Source organism: Pseudonaja textilis, chromosome 14 (assembly GCF_049901715.1).
Source record: "Pseudonaja textilis isolate UNSWEBS1 chromosome 14, rPseTex1.2, whole genome shotgun sequence".
Lineage (NCBI taxonomy): Eukaryota > Metazoa > Chordata > Lepidosauria > Squamata > Elapidae > Pseudonaja > Pseudonaja textilis.
The window spans coordinates 13,399,259-13,417,052 of record NC_142003.1 but is presented as its reverse complement, the minus strand read 5'-3'; the positions used below and the strand labels follow the sequence as shown (position 1 = coordinate 13,417,052).

Sequence of the window (17,794 nt, the reverse complement as noted above, 5' to 3'; positions counted from 1 at the left end):
GCCTAGGGCAGAGCTTCCCAGGCAGGCTAAATGGATCCTTACTTTCCCAGGACTCCCTCGGGTGGCGGGTAGGGAGCATATTGGGAGGTGGGATAAAAAGTCGCCATCTTATAGTTGCAAATAAAGGCACATGCAGCGCACCAGCCTTGGGTGTCGTTCGAAGACTGAGCAGACCTCCAAGCCGAGGGTTTTCGGAGGCCTTGGGGACGGGTCTCCCTAGGAGTTGCCGAGAGGAACGAGGGGCGGCCTTTGAAGTCAATCCTTCGGGGGCTCAGAAATCGAAATTTGGGTCTTGCAAGGTTCTTTTTATTATTATTATTTAAACAATTTTCTCATACATCATCATTTCCATTCATTGCAACACTTCCGTGAGAGTGTACATACTTTTACTGTACATAAATCTGTACGTTTGTACTATCTGTACATTTGTCTATATTCCCTAATCCATCTCTGTCCACTATAACATTTACCTTGTTGTCTTATTGTCCTATTCTCTATTCATCTCTATATTATTTAGCTGATCATACAATGCATTTCACGTCAAGCAATAATCCGTTTTTTCTCTGTCTTTTATCTCCATGGTCAACTAATCCATCTCGGTACACTCTAATATCCCTTTTATCACATTTTTCTCTAGTGCAGAGGTCTCCAAACTTGGCAACTTTAAGACTTGTGGACTTCAACTCCCAGAATTCCTCAGCCAGCATAGCTGAGGACTTCTAGGAATTGAAGTCCACAAGTCTGAAAGTTGCCAGGTTTGGGGACACCTGCTCTAGTGGCATATTATCCTTTTTCCAATTTTGTGCGTACGTTATTCTTGCCGCTGTTAATAAATGCAGCATTAAATATTCTGTTTTCTTACCTTGTTATTATCCCTAATAGAAAAGTCTCAGATCTTAGTTCAGTTTGTTGTTTAATTATTCCTTCTATACATTTTTTTTTTGTCCTTATCCAGTACTTCCTACTACAGGGCGTGTCCACCACGCGTGGTAATATGTTCCTTGCTTTTGTTTGCATTTCCCGCATTCGGATGATCTGTTTGGGAACATTTTGGCTAATCTAGCAGGGGGTAGATGTATAAATGTCCTTCCAAGGTTCTTTTTATTTGTTCCACATTTGCAGGCAGCCCACCAGCAAGCTCCCCAGGTCTGGCTTCTCCTGCCCTCTGGATGGTGGAGGATTCTCCTGCTCCTGCAGCCTTGCCTCTCACCCCCCTGGTTGGGCAGGGGTCCCGCCTCAGCTGGCTGCCTCCCGGCCTGCTGCCTCAAGAGTTCCACCTGCCCGAGGAGGATTTCGGCCACCTGAAATCCAAGAAGCTCAAAGTCTGTCCCGAGAAGCCACTGGGGGCCTGGGATGCCGGGGGGTCCAGCAAGAGTCCTCCCAGACCCCCCGGGGAGGCTCCTCTCGAGGAAGGAGCAGCGTTGGGCCAAACCCTCCTGTCCGGGATGAGTGGGGGCTCCTCCGCTCTTTCTTCCCGTGAGCTGCTCCTCTCCCCGGCCTTGGAGGCTGGACAGAGCCTTTTGCAGACCCCTAATTTTCCCCTGGTGGGGGCAACCCCGGCTCCCCTGCAGTCCTCCCCAGGCGCCCCTGGGGCCTCTCTTACGCAAGCAGCGGTGGCAGCGTCTTCCGACCCAGGAAGGGGCATCGGGTGGCCTTGTTCGCCAGCTGGCATCGGCAGGAAGGCCCAGGAAGAAGCCGCCAGCCCATCGCAGAAGCCACTTGAGCGTGACAAGGAGCCCCCCAGGCAGGTAAAGGGGGTGCATCTGGGAGACCCAGCTAGCTGAGGTGAGACAACCACCTGGGGGAAGGCAAAGAGGGCCGCAAGGACAACCTTTGTACGCTGTGGAGCCTGTCTCCTTGCTTGCACCCTCCTTGGCTGCCCCCGGGTACGGCATCTCTAGGTTGTGCCTGGCCTGGTTCCCCACAGGAGGCCATCCCTCTTCTCTCTGTCTCTCCCTTCTGGCCGCGGTTTTCCCCTTCTTTTGACCCAGTGGCCACTTGGCCGGTCATTCTGCTCTGGCTTATTCCTCAGTCTGTAAATTTTACTCCCTGCGTGGGCCTCGGACTCTCCGCTTATGATGGTCAGTGGCCCCCACCTGACTTTGTCAGCTGCCCTCTTTGTCCAGCAAACTGACCTCTTGGAGCAGCTGATTCCCCTGCTGGCATTTTAGAACTCCTCCCTGACCCGTGCTAAAGAATTTAATTTGGGGACTGGACTGGCTTTTCTGCACAAAGCATGTTTGCCCTCGGAAGTGGTGGGAGCTTCATCCCTGGAAGCTCTGAAGAAGAGACTGGACTGCCCTCTGTCAGAAATGGTGCAGGGTCTCCTGCTTGGGCGGGGGGTTGGACTAGATGACCCACAAGGTCCCTTCCAACTCTGTTCCTCTGTTAGGGTAGCAGACGGCTACAGTTCGAAGTATTGCATGTGCTGGGCCACCTTTTCCAAGGAATTGAGTTCGGTTGGGGAGCGTTCCTGCTTGCCACCAGCCCAAATGAAGCAAAAGCCCTCCAGCAACGGAGCCTTTGCTGTGGTGCGGAGGGAGCTGGGATCCAGGGTGCAGCTGCTTCCCAGAGGGCCCTGCGGGAGTCTGACCTGACAGGCATCATCTCTTGCCCTTTGTCTCCACAGAGCGGCCCAGCAAAGGAGGTCCAGGTGGAGGCACCGGCGGACACTCTGAGAGAAGGACACTTGAAAATGACTTCAAAAGTGAAGGTTAAGGGAGAAAAAAATGGTTTAAAATTCTCCAGCATTTTTGTGACCCTGATAATGGCGTGTTTGTGGTATCCATCCTGCCCTGGGGGAACATGTTTGTCATGCCCCTGTTGGAATCTGATTCCGAGGGAGAGGCGGAACAGCCGACAGGGAGTGGGAGTGGGGCTCCGGTGGCTGTGGAGGAGGCCGGGGAAGGGCACAGGCCAGATGGGCATTCAGAGGAAGACCCAGGCCAACCCCCTCTTCATCCTAGGGCACGCAGGGAGGAACGGAGAAGGGAGCAACGGGAGTTGCGTGGTTTATGGGGGAGGAAAGGGCCCTGATCCCCTTCCTTGGCTGCAGCTGGGAAGACTGTTTAAAAGGGCAAACTCTGCACAGCAAAGTTGCTGGAAGCAAAGCATGGAATTATTCTGGTTTGTCAAGTCTTACCTGAGTCCTGGCGTCCTCCCAAGTGTGTGTGTTTTGTTATCTTTTGACATCTTCAGTCCCTTATCCTGCCTTGTCTCATTAATTGCTGCAGCATGGTTTGTGTTGGTTTTTATTTATAATTTATGTGTACTTTGAGTTTGGATGGAATTTCTTCCTTTTAAAACCTGTTTTTGGGAGTTTTCCCTTCAGCCAATGATAATTGGACATTGGAGGCCAAGTTGGAGGAATTAAAGGGACTTTACCTACTTTTGTGACTTGGGTGCTTTCGTGCTACGGCCCTTTGGGTCATCACAGTGTTTCCTCTTGAAGCAGAACCTCCGGCGGGGTGTTGGGCTTTATCTTAGGGGCAGCCATACCACACCTGGGCGGGCTGTGCCTTTGACTGGGCTGGCGCTGCAGCCGAGCGGCCATTTGGCTTTCCAGCAGCAGCCCAGCCCTTCCTTGGTCCTGTGACAGGATCACCAGTGGCCAAAATGTGATCACATGACCATGGGGGGGGGGTTGCTTTTGGATCTGGGAATCTGGGTCATACCTTTCGTGGCATCCACTGTATCTCCAGTCAGTCTCTGAGTGACTGGTTGTAAGACAAGGACTCCCTGCAATGTCTCGTGAAACGTAGGCCACGAAAGCATTTTCAGAGCAGGGCAGCAGCTCCGTGGCAGCTTTCAAAGCGTTCGGTCGGAGGCCAGAGCAAGAAGTCCTAGCGGGCGGGGTCCCTCTGGCGAGGCAGGGCCTTCATGGGTCGGTGGGCCAAATCTGGTGGGAGGAGATGCTGGGCTGTGGCCCCGCAGGGGACACTCTGGCCCCGTCCATCCGGTCAGCTCTTGCCAGCCCCGGCTCCTCCATTCATTCTGCCTCCCCCGGCTCTCCCTCAGAACGGCTCCGGCTCCTGCTTGGTGGACATGAGTGCCGTGTGGTGGGAAGGCACTGACTTCGCAGAATTGTGTATGGTGACGGCCGAGGAAGCGTCCATCTCTCTCTGGAGGCCTCTGGAACCTGGCCAGTGGGGGACGGTGCACACCTGGCACTTTACAAAGGTAGGCCAGGCTGCTGGTGCTCCCGCTGGCATGGGTGGCACTGCCCTGGGCCTGCTGCTGGCGGGGGTCCTTTTACCACCCAGCTGCAGTCTTTTCGACCTGAAGACTGGTGAAAGATTTGGCACGCCCCGACCAAAGTTGTGGGTGTTGCTTGCCTAGGGGTGCATTTAAGGCAAAGGTCTCCAAACTTGGCAAGTTTAAGACTTGCGAACTTCAACTCCCAGAATTCCTGAGCTAACATGACTGGAGGAGGAGGAATTCTGGGAGTTGAAGTCCACACGTCTTAAAGCCGTCAAGTTTGAAGACCCTTGCTATAAAGGTATAAGCTAATTTTGTATTATGCTATAATAAAAAATTGATTTTTTTTATATAAATGAATGGGGGAAAAGGCTAACCCTAAAACCCAGCATGTAGTTCTTGGCTGCAACTGCTCAGTGCTGGACCCTAGTTCTCCCCCCTCCCCCGCCCGACTCTGCAGGCGACTCTTGCAGGTGGGCTGCTGGAGGGGGAGCTCTGGGTGGCCAGGTAAGGCGGAAGTCACTGGGCAAGGTGTGGAGAGCAAATCGGTGATCAGCCCACTGCGAGTGGCTATGTGAGAACCAGGCGTCCTTTTGTCTGGAGTGGGTCCTTGCAGTCATCTGCACACAGGTAGTCCTCGACTTTACAATAGTTCATTGAGTGACCGTTCAAAGTGGCAAACAGCACTGGAAAAAGGTGACTTATGGCCATTTTTCGCACTTACGACATTTGCAGCATTGGCCTGGGCATGGGATCTGCTTTTGCGACCTTCTGACAAGCAGAACCAACGGGGAAGCTCGATTCCCTGACCAACCGTGTTATTAACTTAACAGCTGCAGGGATTCACTTAACAAATGTGGCAAGAAAGTTCCTAAAATGGTGTTCTGACCAAGGCTTCCTAGACCGTAATTATGCACATGCTTATTTTAAAAACAAGTCTTATTTTATTGCAACGCTGGGAATTGTTTTCATTCCCAGCCGGTAATGAATCTCAAAATAGTCCCTCAAGATAAGCATCTACCTTTCTTCCCTGTGAAGTGCTGCCAATAACAGACGTGTCAAACTAGAAAAAAAAACCAACCGAAGTATAAAGAACTTCAAGAATGAATCTGAACCAAACAAACAACTTTGCTTCCTGCAAAGGTTTCATCATCTTTGTCTATTCTTTATCCCTTATGGGAGGGGCAATCACCTCCCAGCCTTACTCCCAAGTTGCCCCTTTTGTCTCAACTGCTCTCACCTAGCAGCTCTGCACATGCGTGCTCTGGGAACAGGCTCCCCCTGTTTCTCTGCCTCGCTGCTGTCAGACTCCGGAGGCTCTGGAATCAGCACCCCACTCCCAGGTGGTGCTGGCCCCATCCCTGCATTGGATGCAAGACCCTTGTCTGAGTCCTCTCCAGACTCCCAGGCTGGTCCCTGTTCTTCCCCACTGTCCAATTCTTCTGCCGGCGAACCACAACAAATGAGGCAAGGCTCACTTAACAGATGTTTTGCTTACCAACACAAATTTTGGGCTTGGCTCTGTTGAGGGCTACTTGTATGGCCTAGTTATGGCCCTAAGCAGAACCGTCAACGCTGCTGTGTATCTGTGTGCAGTGCTGGGAAGGTTGGCGGGCCAGGGGCCCCTCTGCTGCTTTCGGTATTCAGGCTGTGTCTGGCCCAGGAGGGAAGGGCTGTCGATCCAGCTGTTCTCTTTTCCAGCTTCCAGTTCTTCAAATAGTTCCCCTGTCGGGAGCTCACAGCGTGGTGTGCGCAGTGCTGGGGCGCCTGGAGACAGCTGAGATAAGGCAAGTGTGCATGACGCCTTTTAGCGTGACAGAGTTTGCCGAGGTGGCAAAACCGACTGCTCTGATTTAAGGACACAATTAACTTTCCATGTACCAGAACGGGACTTCTGCCATGTCTCTGTGCTGGGGTGGGGTGGAGAAGTACAGCTGGACGTGGTCAGCACGTTGATGCTCCCTCCCCCCGAGCTGGTGGGCGCCTTTGGTGGCAGGACCTTCTGTGAAAGACTCCCAGCGCCCAAATTTGCCATTTATATAGATCCAGCATTGCCAGAGCCTGTTTTCACTTCACAATTGCATGTTGGTATTTTTATCAGTGTGTTACTCCCAGCATGGAACTACATCGTGCTGTCCTCGATAGTCACATGTTAACTGGCTTTGTTGTTGCCCGGTAAGTAGACCTGAGATCATAGTGGACTTCTGTTTCCTAGGCTTTTGTTTGGCTGTGCTGAAGAGGAGCTGCTCAAAGCTGGAAACATAAACGCTGTCCTTGGTCTGGCCGATAGGAAGCTGGTCAGCAGCTGTTGGTCACTACAAGGTCAAGCAGTGGAAGTCTTCTCTTTCTCTGAGGTGGGAAGGTGAGAAGTGATGCTGGTTTTCTAGGGTAAGCCTCTTTGGAAAGACCACCAGTCCAGAAGGCCTCTAAGAAATAGATAAAATCAATATAGCGTGGAAAGAAATCGAACTCGGGATTTGGTCTGGACAAAGGTGCAGGCAGGTAATACTTTTGCTGAGCGTGTTGGCAGTAAGCTCGTTTTCCATCCTATAAACAGAGTGCTGAAAATCAGGAGAAGCAGTTGGTTTTGCAGGAGCCCCAAGAGGCAGGTTTGGATGATCTCTTCCCTCACGCCATGGCTCTGCTAAACACCTCACTCCCTCAGCACTGTCTTATGCCTAAAGATATGTCAGCTTTGGAAGCCTTATTAGCACCAAAATGCTTCCACGTTGCCACATTCTTGAGCCTGGGGAAACGGGAGGGGGGAATTTCTTGGAGGGTATGTGGCTAGACATAATAGCATTTTTCTTCTAAGTCAAGGTCATGTTATTTCCGCACCTGGATGAGAGGACGTCTCAAGTTGGGATGGATACTGATTGGGGCATGTGATGCAATGAGCGGTGCAGGGGGTGGATTTGTAATTTTTTACTTATGGCAAGGAAACCTGGAACTTTCAGATTTGGGATTTCCCAAGTGTGCCAGTTTACTACTCTAGTAAAAAGAACCTTGGAGAGGATGTCTGTCTCGGAGTTATTGGTTGGAGTGGAGGCTTTCTGGAATGCTGACAATATATATTCACCCAAGTAGTACGGCTGTATTTCTCTTACCCTTCTCATCTGTCCTACTACCTTCTCCCGTTGGTATCTTACGATTTATCACTCGTTTCTATCTTATGAATTATGATTCTACCTTGCGATTTATGATCGATGACTTATCACTTTGTTGTTTGTATATACACTGAGAGCTTTTGCACCGGAGACTAATTCCTTGTGTATCCAGTCACACTTGGCCAATAGAGTGTTGTGTTGCGTTTTGTTCTCCTCTGCTCTCCGCTCCTTTTCCATCCTATAAACAGAGCGCTGAAAATCCCCCGTATGTGTTTCAGGAGCCACCAGCGTTGGGCTTTGAAGCCCCCGGAAGAGACCGTCTTGGCGTTTGCCGATGTGGCTGGACTGCAGGAGGCTCTGCTTGGAATGACCGCCATGAACTGCATCGTGCTCTGGTGAGCCCAGGGGCTGCTCGGTGGAACTTTCCCCCGTCCCAGCTGTTTCTCCTCATTAACATTCTGACTCAGCCCTACAAAGATAACACAGTAAAAACGTATGAATAAACTATATTGCTATTGCAAAAAAGGAAGGCTCAGGGCATACATGGAAAAACGTAAAACTAACTAAAAGGGGCAGAGGAAGAGAAGAATTAGGAATGGGAATAGAATAGAATAACAAAATAGAATAAGGAATAGAGCGGAGAGTAGAGTAGAATAGAACAGAACAGAATAGAATAGAATAGAATAGAATAGAATAGATATTGGAGAATAGAATAGAATAGAATAGAATAGAATAGAATAGAATAGAATAGAATAGAATAGAATAGAATAGAATAGAATAGAATAGAATAGAATAGAATAGAATAGAATAAGGAATGGAGTGGAGAGTGGAGTGGAGTGGAGTGGAGTAGAGTAGAGTAGAGTAGAACAGAACAGAACAGAACAGAACAGAACAGAATATTGGAATGAAGAATAGAGTAGAATAGAATAGAATAGAATAGAATATGCTGGAAGGGACCTTGGAGGTCTTCTAGTCCATTCAAGCAGGAGAACCTATACCATCTCAAACAAGTGACTGTCTAGAGAGGCTCTTCTCAAAAGCCTCCACTGAAGGCAAACGGTTCCACTGACTTCACTGTTAGGAAGTTTCTCCTTAGTTCCAGGTTGCTTCTTTCTTTGATGAGTTTCCATCTGTTGCTGTTTCTCCTGCCCTCTGGAGCTTTGGAGAATAATTTGACCCCCACCCCCCCGCTTCTTCTTTGTGGCAGCAAAGAAAGAAATTCAGAAATCGGAATTAAACAAAAATTCTAAATATTATCTTGTCCAACCTTGCCTCTCAGTTGAAATTCAGTATTTGAATATTGAGAGTTGACATGTTCCATTGAACCAAAATAAGCATCTAATTCACTGCATCCATATGACATTTCTTCAAAACTAAAAAGCTCCATTTTAGATGATAGTTTAGCAATGCAGGGAGGTGTGTGAGAACCTTAACTTCCTTCCCGGAACCTAGTTCCTAACAGCAATCATAAGATTGCTCCATCACTGGAGGTTTTCGAGATGAGATTGGACAGCCATTGAACCAGGATGCTGTAGGCCTCCTGCCTTGGGCAGTGGGTTGGACTAGATGACCTCCAGGGTCTCTTGCAGCCCTAGGATTCTGTGCTCTAACTAACAAGGAACTTCCGCCAGATAGGACCATAACACCTGCAGCATAGAAAGGACGACAGCTCGCCTTTTTTGAACGTCCTTTGCAGAGTCCAGCAGATAAGAAAAAAATATTTGTGCCGAATCAAATGAGATTTCTAAATTCCATTTGATTACAAAGGGAGAAATGAATTAGGAAAACGTCTTTAATTTGATTCATTCATATTAAAAAGGAACAGAACCTGAACTTATTTACTGGAATCCCTGCGACTGCCTCTATATACGGAATGTCTTGAGAGCGTCCCTCTGACATTCTGCACTGCCAGCAGACTTGTTTGGGGTGCCTGAAAAACTCAGAATTGGACCTGAGAGACCCGGCCTTCCTTCCTGGTGTCAGGCCTGCCCTACCGTAGGCATTTAGGAAAGAAAGACCATTTGGTTGAAACGTTGGGTTCTTTTACTCAAGTGAAGTGGTTGCAGCGAAAGTGAAGCTAGATCTGAAGATTCCTGCATGAAGCTTATAATTTTTCCCGTTTCCCTCCCGCTCCCCCCATGACCATCTGTCCATCAGTGTCCATTTGTGTTGTGGCTCCGGGCTTGGATTCAGCTCCTGTGACTGATATGAGTTCAAGTGAGGAGGACATGGCAGAAAAATATGAGCCAGCATGGCTCAGTGATTGGACTGGTAACCAGGATGAGGAGATGGAAGTGACAAAGGACGACAGACCTGATGTATTAGAATTGTCAGGACCTTTGACCTCCTCTGGTTCCTTATCTGATCAACAGCCGGGAATGGCTGACAGGGAAGTTTTGAGAGAGTCTTCTAGTGGAGATGGGAACTTGGAAAATTTGTGGTTAAATGTAAGGAACAGAAGACGGTTGAGAAGGCAAACTCAGCTGGAACGAAGGAGGAGGGCGAGAGTCAGTAAATTAGCACGTTGCCTCAATGAGTATAAAAGGACACAGCTGGGCTGGTAGAATTTTCCAGGAACAAAGTGACTATTTGAGTGAGGACGTTACAGCAAGAAGCTCTGAGACTTGAGATTTATTGCCAAGACTGGTTTGCCGGACAGAGTAAAGATTTATGCTGTGGATTGAGATTCCTGCCAGCCATTATCTTGTAAGACTTCTTTCTGTTTGATTTAATTGTGAAACGGCTGCTTTCTGTTTTGTTCGTTTGAATTTTGAAGGGGAGTCATAACACATTTGTATGCTGTTTTGATGTTTTGGAAACAACTTGGCACCTCTTGATGTAATTTCGGATTCTGTTCCCAGGCCAAGGGTCCTTGGCAGCCAGTTTATTCTGGTTTGGCACTTCTGGTTCTTGCCAGCCTGTCTCCCAATCCTTCCTGTTCTCTCACTTCCCCAAACTCCTTCTCCTCTCCTCCCGCGGTTTATTCCAGGATGCCAGCAAAGCGAAGAAGCTGAAGGTGGCAGGCCTGACACCTATTTTTTCCTAAGGAAAGATGGAGATTCAGGGTGATCTTCCCTCTGTAGCAGCTGCCATACTTGCTTTTGTGCACAGCTAGTGCCCTCTAGGTGCTTTTACCTGGAAAAAAGATTTTGTGCAGGAGAGAGAGAGAGAGCTGGAAATCGCCCCCTTGCCCTCCCCGGTGGGTTTTGGTCCCCAGGGAGAGGGGCTCCTGAAGAGCCCAGAAGGTGCCTTGTGCTCCCCCGTCATTTCAGTCTGCTTGTGAAAGTGGGGCAGGCCTGGCTGGGAGCCGCTTAGCTGGAGTTCTGCAACCTGTGTGGAGAACTGCCTTCTTGAGATGTAGCATTAATGGGGGGGGGGGAGTATTTATTGCAGTGCTTCCCAACCTTGGCAACTTGAAGGACGGTGGATCTCAAGTCCCAGAAATTCCCAGCCAGCAAAGTTGCTGTGGTTGAGAAAAACACTTGATTTATCTGGGTTGCTTATTTGATCGATATTATATCTTTCTTATACAGCTATTGAACGAGTCAAGTGGTGCGTTTTTGAAATAGGGGGTGGGGAAACCCCACCCCCTTAATTTACCCAGTGGGTTTTGCTGCTCCTCTTCTTGCAAGCCCTCTTTGAAATGGGTCCCTGTCAGGGCTGGAGGGAGGCGACTCAGGTGAGCAGGCTCCCTTCTCCGGTCTTGTCCTGGCCAGGCAGCCAAAGGGACCTGGATTCCTGCTGCTGGAAAACTCCCCCAGAGCTGAGCTGATGGTGGCCCTTTTGCCTTGCACAGGAACCTGGGAAGCGGGCAGTTGCTGAAGAAGATCCCGGTGGGCTGGTCCTTCCCTGCGTCCGTCTGCCACAAGGCCTACTCTGATTCGGTAGGTGCCCCCAGGCCCTCTCTGGGGAAGGCGGGGAGGCCACCGGAGGGCTCTGAACTTCGTAGCCCTTGCTTTGGTTGCCGCTGAGAGCACTGATGGGGCAGGAATGAGAACGTGGGACCTGCATTTGCAGGAGCTTGGATGAGAAGGGGGTGCAACTCCTTTGGCAAGTGCAGGAAGTCCTCGACTTACACCAGTTTGTTTAGTGGCCATTCAAAGTTATAATGGCCCTGGCAAAAAAGGGACTTATGACCATTTCTTCACACTTAGCGTTTGCAGCAATCCAACCAACACACAAGTAAATAATTCAGCAGGATTCATTGATAGAAGAAACTTGTTTATATACAATAATATAAAACATGATGCATGTATACAATACCCATGCAGCTCTTGCAGCATAGTAGCAAGTACAGGAAGCAGAAGCAATCAGAACCACCAGAGCTCAGAAGCCCTATATAAAGCACAGAAGCACACCAACATATATATTGTTGGTGTGCTTCTGTGCTTTATATAGGGCTTCTGAGCCATGCCCAGGCTCTGAGCCATCTGACATGGCTCACAACAGATACTGTTTCTTAGTCACCAGACAGTTCCCATTGGCTGACTTGTTCTTATATATTACTCATAATTTCGTATACATTGACACGACCATTGTAGCATCCCCAGGGCCACATGAATAAAATTTGGATGCTAACAACTGCAGCAATTCACTTAGCAAATGTTGAAAAACGGGGTAAAACTCACTCAACAGATTTCTCATGTAACAACCTAAATTTGGGGCTCGATTGTGGTTGTAAGCTGAGGACTGCCTATACTCAGAGCTTGGCATCTGTCCAGGGAAAAGAAAGAATCACTTTTGCCAAATTTTGATCCCTCTGAGAGTCCTGTTGATAAAGCAACAAGTTAGGCAACACCATTAAGTTGCATATTGATTGCAAATTGCAAATATTGATTATATTTTTAAGCAAATTCACAGCCAGTGAGAGGGGTGGGTGGGTGCCTGAATTCTGGGTGGGACTGAAAATTCACGAATCCCTGTTCATTGGTCCCCAGGGGTCGTGTCGGTTGTGGGGCGATGCAAAGCAGGAAGCATTTGGGGGGGGGGGGCTGCACTGGGGGCCTTTTTTCATTTGTCAGATTTTCCCCTGAGGCCTGCCCAGCTGAAGATATTTGGGTGTCGTAAATATTTTGAGCTGATTTCGTAGAGGTAGGGAAACGTTTGGAAGGTCCGGGGTTTTAAGATTAATTATGTATTTAGGGAGGTTGCTTTTAAATTCTGGTATGTGCGATGGAGCCCTGGTAGCGCAGCATTGCAGGCAAACTCTGCCCACCACCTGGGAGTCAATCCTGATGGGACTCAAGGTTGACTCGGCCTTCCTTCCTTCCTTCCAAGGTTGGTAAAGCGAGGACCCAGATTGTTGGGGGCAACATGTAAATAAGGCTGACATTGTAAACTGCCCAGAAGGAGCTGTGCGGTTATATATAAGCCTAAATGCTATTGCTTCAGATCCTCTGAATAGAGAGGCTAGAAGCAGAGAAGGTTGACTTCATGTAACTGATGCATGCCGACTCTGAGCCAATAAATCATCATCTTAGGACTCACTCTATTGAATCTATTGACCAAGATATAATTGAGAGGCAGTTTGGTGTAGTGATTAAAGGGACTGGCCTAGAAAGGAGAGGACTCTGAATTCTAATCCTGCACGATGGATGAAGAGGCCTTTGTCCCAGTCTTTCTCAGCCCCAAGAAAGAGAAGACAAGAACTATTTCTGAAAAAGTTGGCAAAAGGCCCTGCGGAGACCCCTCTGGGCGGCCTCCACTGAAGGCACGCAAAGAGGGCGGGGACGCTCAGGCCGTCACCCCTCAGCTGCCCAGCCCCCTTTGTGGAGCTCCGAGTTCAGTACTGCGATGAGCCACCCCGTGAATGTGTGTGTGTGAAGCATCTTGTGCTTCTCTGACTGGTGGCAGAGCTGATCTGGGTCTCCCTGTCTTGCGCCTCAGGGCCTCCTGTTCCTGGTCTTCAGCCACCCACACGCCAAAGACAGCCAGCTGCCTGGGAACCCGGCCTTCCAGATCATGGCGCTCAACCCCAAGACCGCCAGAAGCTCTGGGGTGATGCTCTTGGCCCCGCCCCCCGGCGTCCAAGGAAGGCAAGTTGGGGAGGGAGGGAGGGAGGGAGGGCTCCTCAAAACCCAGCCCCTTGTAGCCAAATTAATTTGACGGTGGGAAACGTCCCCCTCCGCCCAGAATTAAGGTCTCCATCTAGGTGTCGGGCTTACCCCATCTTAGGAAAGAAAGACCCTCGCCTCCACCTGTAGCAAAAGATAGGCTTTTACTAAAGCCAGGGGGTCACAGCAGAAGCAAAGCCAGATCTGAATATTCCCAGTGATTTCCCCCTCCCCTGGGACCTGCCCCCTTGACCATGCCTGTGTGTCCAATAGTATTCAAATTTGGTGTTTGGGTAACCGTCTTAAGGTCTGGCACCTCTTTGGTATAGTTTCACGTTCTGTTCCTCTCACCTTGGATGCTTGGTCTGTCCTGGATTGGCACCTGTGGTTCCTGTCATCCTGTCATCCCTCCCCCTTACGTCCCCATTCTCCTACTTCTCCCCCCAGCCCCCTATTTTATGGCAGGATGCCAGCAAAGCAGGCTGAAGCGTTTACAATGGCAGCCCTGAGCAGGAGTCGCCTTGCAGAGTTTTCAAAGCCTCTAATTTTCCGGCTGAATACAGAGGCAGGCAGTTCAACCCTACAAAGGCTTCCATACAAAGTTACTTTATTGGATTATATCAGGCATCCTCACAGTTGTGCTGAGATTGATGTAATGCCCAATCCTTGCATTGTCGCCTCCATAGTGTGAAAAGATGGTTATCTTCATCCCATAGCGATACACCAAAGGAAGACTCCAGCCACGATGCTGGGGTCCAGGTAAGAATGCCCCAAAACTCCCTCAGCCCAACCAGAGGTCAATTCAGTGACTAATCAGGATTACAGATGTGACCACGTGACATGGACAACATCTCCCAAGAGGCATTAATTACATTTCCGCCTTTAGGGGGCAGCTCTCATTCCCAAACTAAATACTCTCTAACCAGCACACTCCCTGCCTGGAATTATAAATTCCACTACCAATTATCAACTAAAGTAACTTTGTCTGGAAGCCTTTGTAGTGTTGAACTGCCTGTCTCTATATTCAGCCGGAAAGTTTTCAGGTGGGCTCTGCAGCCCCGAGGCACAAACCTCTTCCCACCTCTTCAGCCCCGGGACATCCAGCAGAGCCCTCCCGTCGCAGTTCCATGATCGCAGCTTGCAAACTGCGGCACTGCCTTCTTGCCTACCCCAGGGGAGGTGTGTGATCCAGGGGCTTCTTTCCTGGCCCAGCCAGTCCTCTCGTGCCCAAGCCCGTTGTCCCCGGAGCTCAGCCAGGGCAACATTCTGGAACCCTGGTTGAACCTGATGCTCAGCCAGGCTCCGGGTGGGCAGCCTGCAGGTTAAAAACAGGCTACCAGCTGTGAAAGGCCTAGTGGCTCTTTTAGAAGAAGAAGAAGAAAATGGCAGTCAAAGGTGGTTGCTTCGAAGCAGGGGCCTTTTCCTGGGCGAGACAGCCGAGAGAGCCACGCTGCTTCTGGAGCATCGGTGCCAGAGGAGCTGGAGTGTTTGGTTAAAACAGAGGTCTCCAAACTCGGCCACTTTAAGACTTGTGGACTTTAACTCCCAGGATTCCTCAGCCAGCCAAGAATTCTGGGATTTGAGGCCCACAAGTCTTAAAATGGCCGAGGTTGGAGACTCCTGCACTGTAGTACAACTGAAAGAAGCTACAAAAAGAACACGATTGTTCCGGGAAAAACCTGTCTGCACAGGGTTTTGGCAACTTTAAAACTTGTGCAACTCTCACAATTCCTCAGCCAGACGTGCATCCACGAGCCTTAAAGTTGCCACCTTTGGAGACCCCTGAAGGTTACAACTTCAGTCTGGCGAGATTCTGTCCTTCAGGGATAAGCAAATAAAAGATTTGAAGTCCACAAGTCTTAAAGTGGCCAGGTTTGGGGACCCTGAGTTAAAAGCTACTGGACGGGCCTGAACATGGGCACTTAAACTGTATAAGTAGCCGCCTGCCTTTCAGAAATTGCGTATTCTTGGCTATTGACTCGGAAAAGAACGGCAATTGGTAGTTTCTCTCCAGTCATGGTTGGGGGGGGGCATCCAGCAAAGCAAGCACAGGAATCGTGGCCCAGGCAAACCCCCACCCCCCCCACCCCAGTGGAGGAAAGGGTTCAAAGGCAAAAAGCTACTTTTTTCAACCGCTTTCATTCCCCGCTGCCTGCAGGTGCAGAAAAGCCCCACCCGGGGCCCAGAAATGCAGTTTGGGGGGTGACCCTGCTCGGCCTTAGCCTGCCATAACCAGGTGGCCCCTTCCCTCCCTGACTCTGCCCCCTTCTCAAGGCAGCCACGTCCTTGTGGCTGGGAGAGGAGCGAGGGGCTACCCAGAGACGTTCCATTGGGGCGGGGGTCTCCCATTTACCACTCTGATTCCGCTTTATTTGACCCTCCTTTTTACACTTCTGTCCAAACCAGGGTCTCCAATCTTAGCAACTTTAAAATGTGTGGACTTCAACTCCCCAAATTCCTCATCTGGCTGAGGAATTTTGGGAGTGGAAGTCCACAAATCTTAAAAGTTTTGGGAGTTGAAGTCCACAAATCTTAAAGCTGCTGTGGTTGGAGACCCCTGGTCCAAACAACTTTGTTAATTCGTTAAATTTTATGTGCCACCCGTCTCACTGTCCCCAGTGTTCTAAATCCAAGGGTGCCCCAAGCAGGCAAGTTGATGGGGGCTCCAAATCCTGCAGTTTCCCCAAAGACTCTTTGTTTTTTCTGGCCCTTCAGATACTTGGAGCGCGACGTGAGGGGCTCTTCGGCCGCAGCTGTCCTGACATCTGGAGCCATTGCGGTCTGGGATTTATTTCTGGGGCAGTGCACTGCGTTGCTGCCCCCCAACTCTGGAGGCAGCTGGTCCCTGGTCAGGTGGTCAGTCACGGACACTTGCCTGCTGGCTGGGCAAGAAGACGGCTCGGTTTACCTCTATAGGTACTCAGGGGGGCTCCACCCCGGGTGAGAGACCTGCAGACCCCGGCATCCCGCCTTCCAACAACTCTGGAGCCAAGTCCCTCAGGGCAGTTGAGGGACACGCCAAGCTCACAATGGAGGCGTTGCGAAGTGCCCTCAGGGAGGTGGGAGTTTTGTCCAAGGGACTCAGAAATGGACGTGGTCACAATCCACCTGGGATATTTCTTCTGCAAACGGGCTAGAATTAATGGGGGCTACTGGTCTGCTAAGATTTCCCCTCTTTTGGGAACAACTGCCCTGCGCCCATTAAAAGGAACGAAACTGATAAAGCAACTGACACGATTTCCTTGACTCTTCTTGAACACGTGATGATTTTTTTTGTGTGTGTAAAATGTTAGAAATGACATGGGATAACATGGCCGTATTTCTCAGGCAGATCCAAGTACACTCCTGATAAAAAAAAAAAATTAAGCTAATGCAGAGGAACGTGTGAAGCGGCTTCTGTGTTCTGCTAGCTGGGATATTGCAGGGATGCCTAACTTTATGCCACTCTGCCTGTTGAGGTAATTCCCCCGTTAGGAGAATGATTGCACACAGGGAGACGTAGTGAGAGTGATGCTGAATAGCACACAACCAGCACACAGATACACTGAATAGTAAAATGTACGTTTTACTTCCAGTAAACGGTTAAACAAAGTCCAACAAGCAGTCCAAGTCATTCACGGTTAAAGCAGTCAGTTTTCAGTCCAGGGATAATCCAAAATCAAAGTCCAGTATCATAAACAGTTCAGTAAATAGACTCACATCAAAGCCAAGAAGAACGACGATCAGCAACAGTCAATAGGGAAAAATGCAGGAACCAAAATCAGCGAACATCAGAACATCTAGAAACAACAGAACTAACAACCCAGGTTTCTGGCTCCATCTTACGGCTGTTTGAGGAACCACACACCCAATTACAATTTTAGCATTCCCTTAAAGAGACAGTATTACATGTCTATCCTGGTTTATATATTTCCAACCCAACTGTTAGGTGACTATCAATTCCTAACACTGCCCGCCCACCCTCAGCACAAAATATAGGGAATGAGCCTTGGCCCTGGGGGCTCAGCTGCACTGCGTGCACCCCGGCTCAGAATGCCCCTGTCCATGTGGAGGCCAGAGGAAGGCAGGAAAATTACCGGATTTTAGAGTAGCTGTGGCTGGTTCTTAAACTGCCCTGCAGACAGAGTAATGGTCCATAGAGATGGACTGTGGGAATGCTGTCCTGGCCTGTTTATCTTGCCCCCAGAACATTCCTGGTTTAATCCCTGTATCTGGATCACAGCAAATTCAGCTAGCAGAAATATAGCCCATTAACAGGCTGAAAGGCAGACACAAATAAGTGGTGAGATAAAGGGGAGGACTTGAGGTCATTTATCTGTTGCCAAAAAAATGAGTTTTTCAGCACCTCTGGCCATGCTACCGTGTATAATTGGCAGGAACGGGTCCCCAAAGAGACAGCCCCTTTGGGCTATTCCAGAACTGAATAATCTGGACCTC

The 17,794-nt window shown here is 49.6% G+C and overlaps 1 protein-coding gene across 1 annotated transcript in view; it reads left to right on the top strand.

Annotated features, from left to right (window-relative positions):
- The window catches only part of LOC113438931 (polycystin-1), a 210,331-nt gene extending 193,758 nt beyond the window's left edge, over positions 1-16,573 (top strand). The window contains exons 48-56 of the mRNA XM_087912603.1: positions 1,123-1,748; positions 2,630-2,713; positions 4,018-4,179; positions 5,899-5,984; positions 6,413-6,559; positions 7,583-7,699; positions 11,101-11,188; positions 13,191-13,339; positions 16,073-16,573. Of these exons, the coding sequence (XP_087768729.1) occupies positions 1,123-1,748; positions 2,630-2,713; positions 4,018-4,179; positions 5,899-5,984; positions 6,413-6,559; positions 7,583-7,699; positions 11,101-11,188; positions 13,191-13,339; positions 16,073-16,301 (1,688 nt within the window). The 3' untranslated portion in view covers positions 16,302-16,573. The remainder of the gene's footprint in view (positions 1-1,122; positions 1,749-2,629; positions 2,714-4,017; positions 4,180-5,898; positions 5,985-6,412; positions 6,560-7,582; positions 7,700-11,100; positions 11,189-13,190; positions 13,340-16,072) is intronic.
- The last annotated feature ends 1,221 nt before the right edge of the window (positions 16,574-17,794 follow it).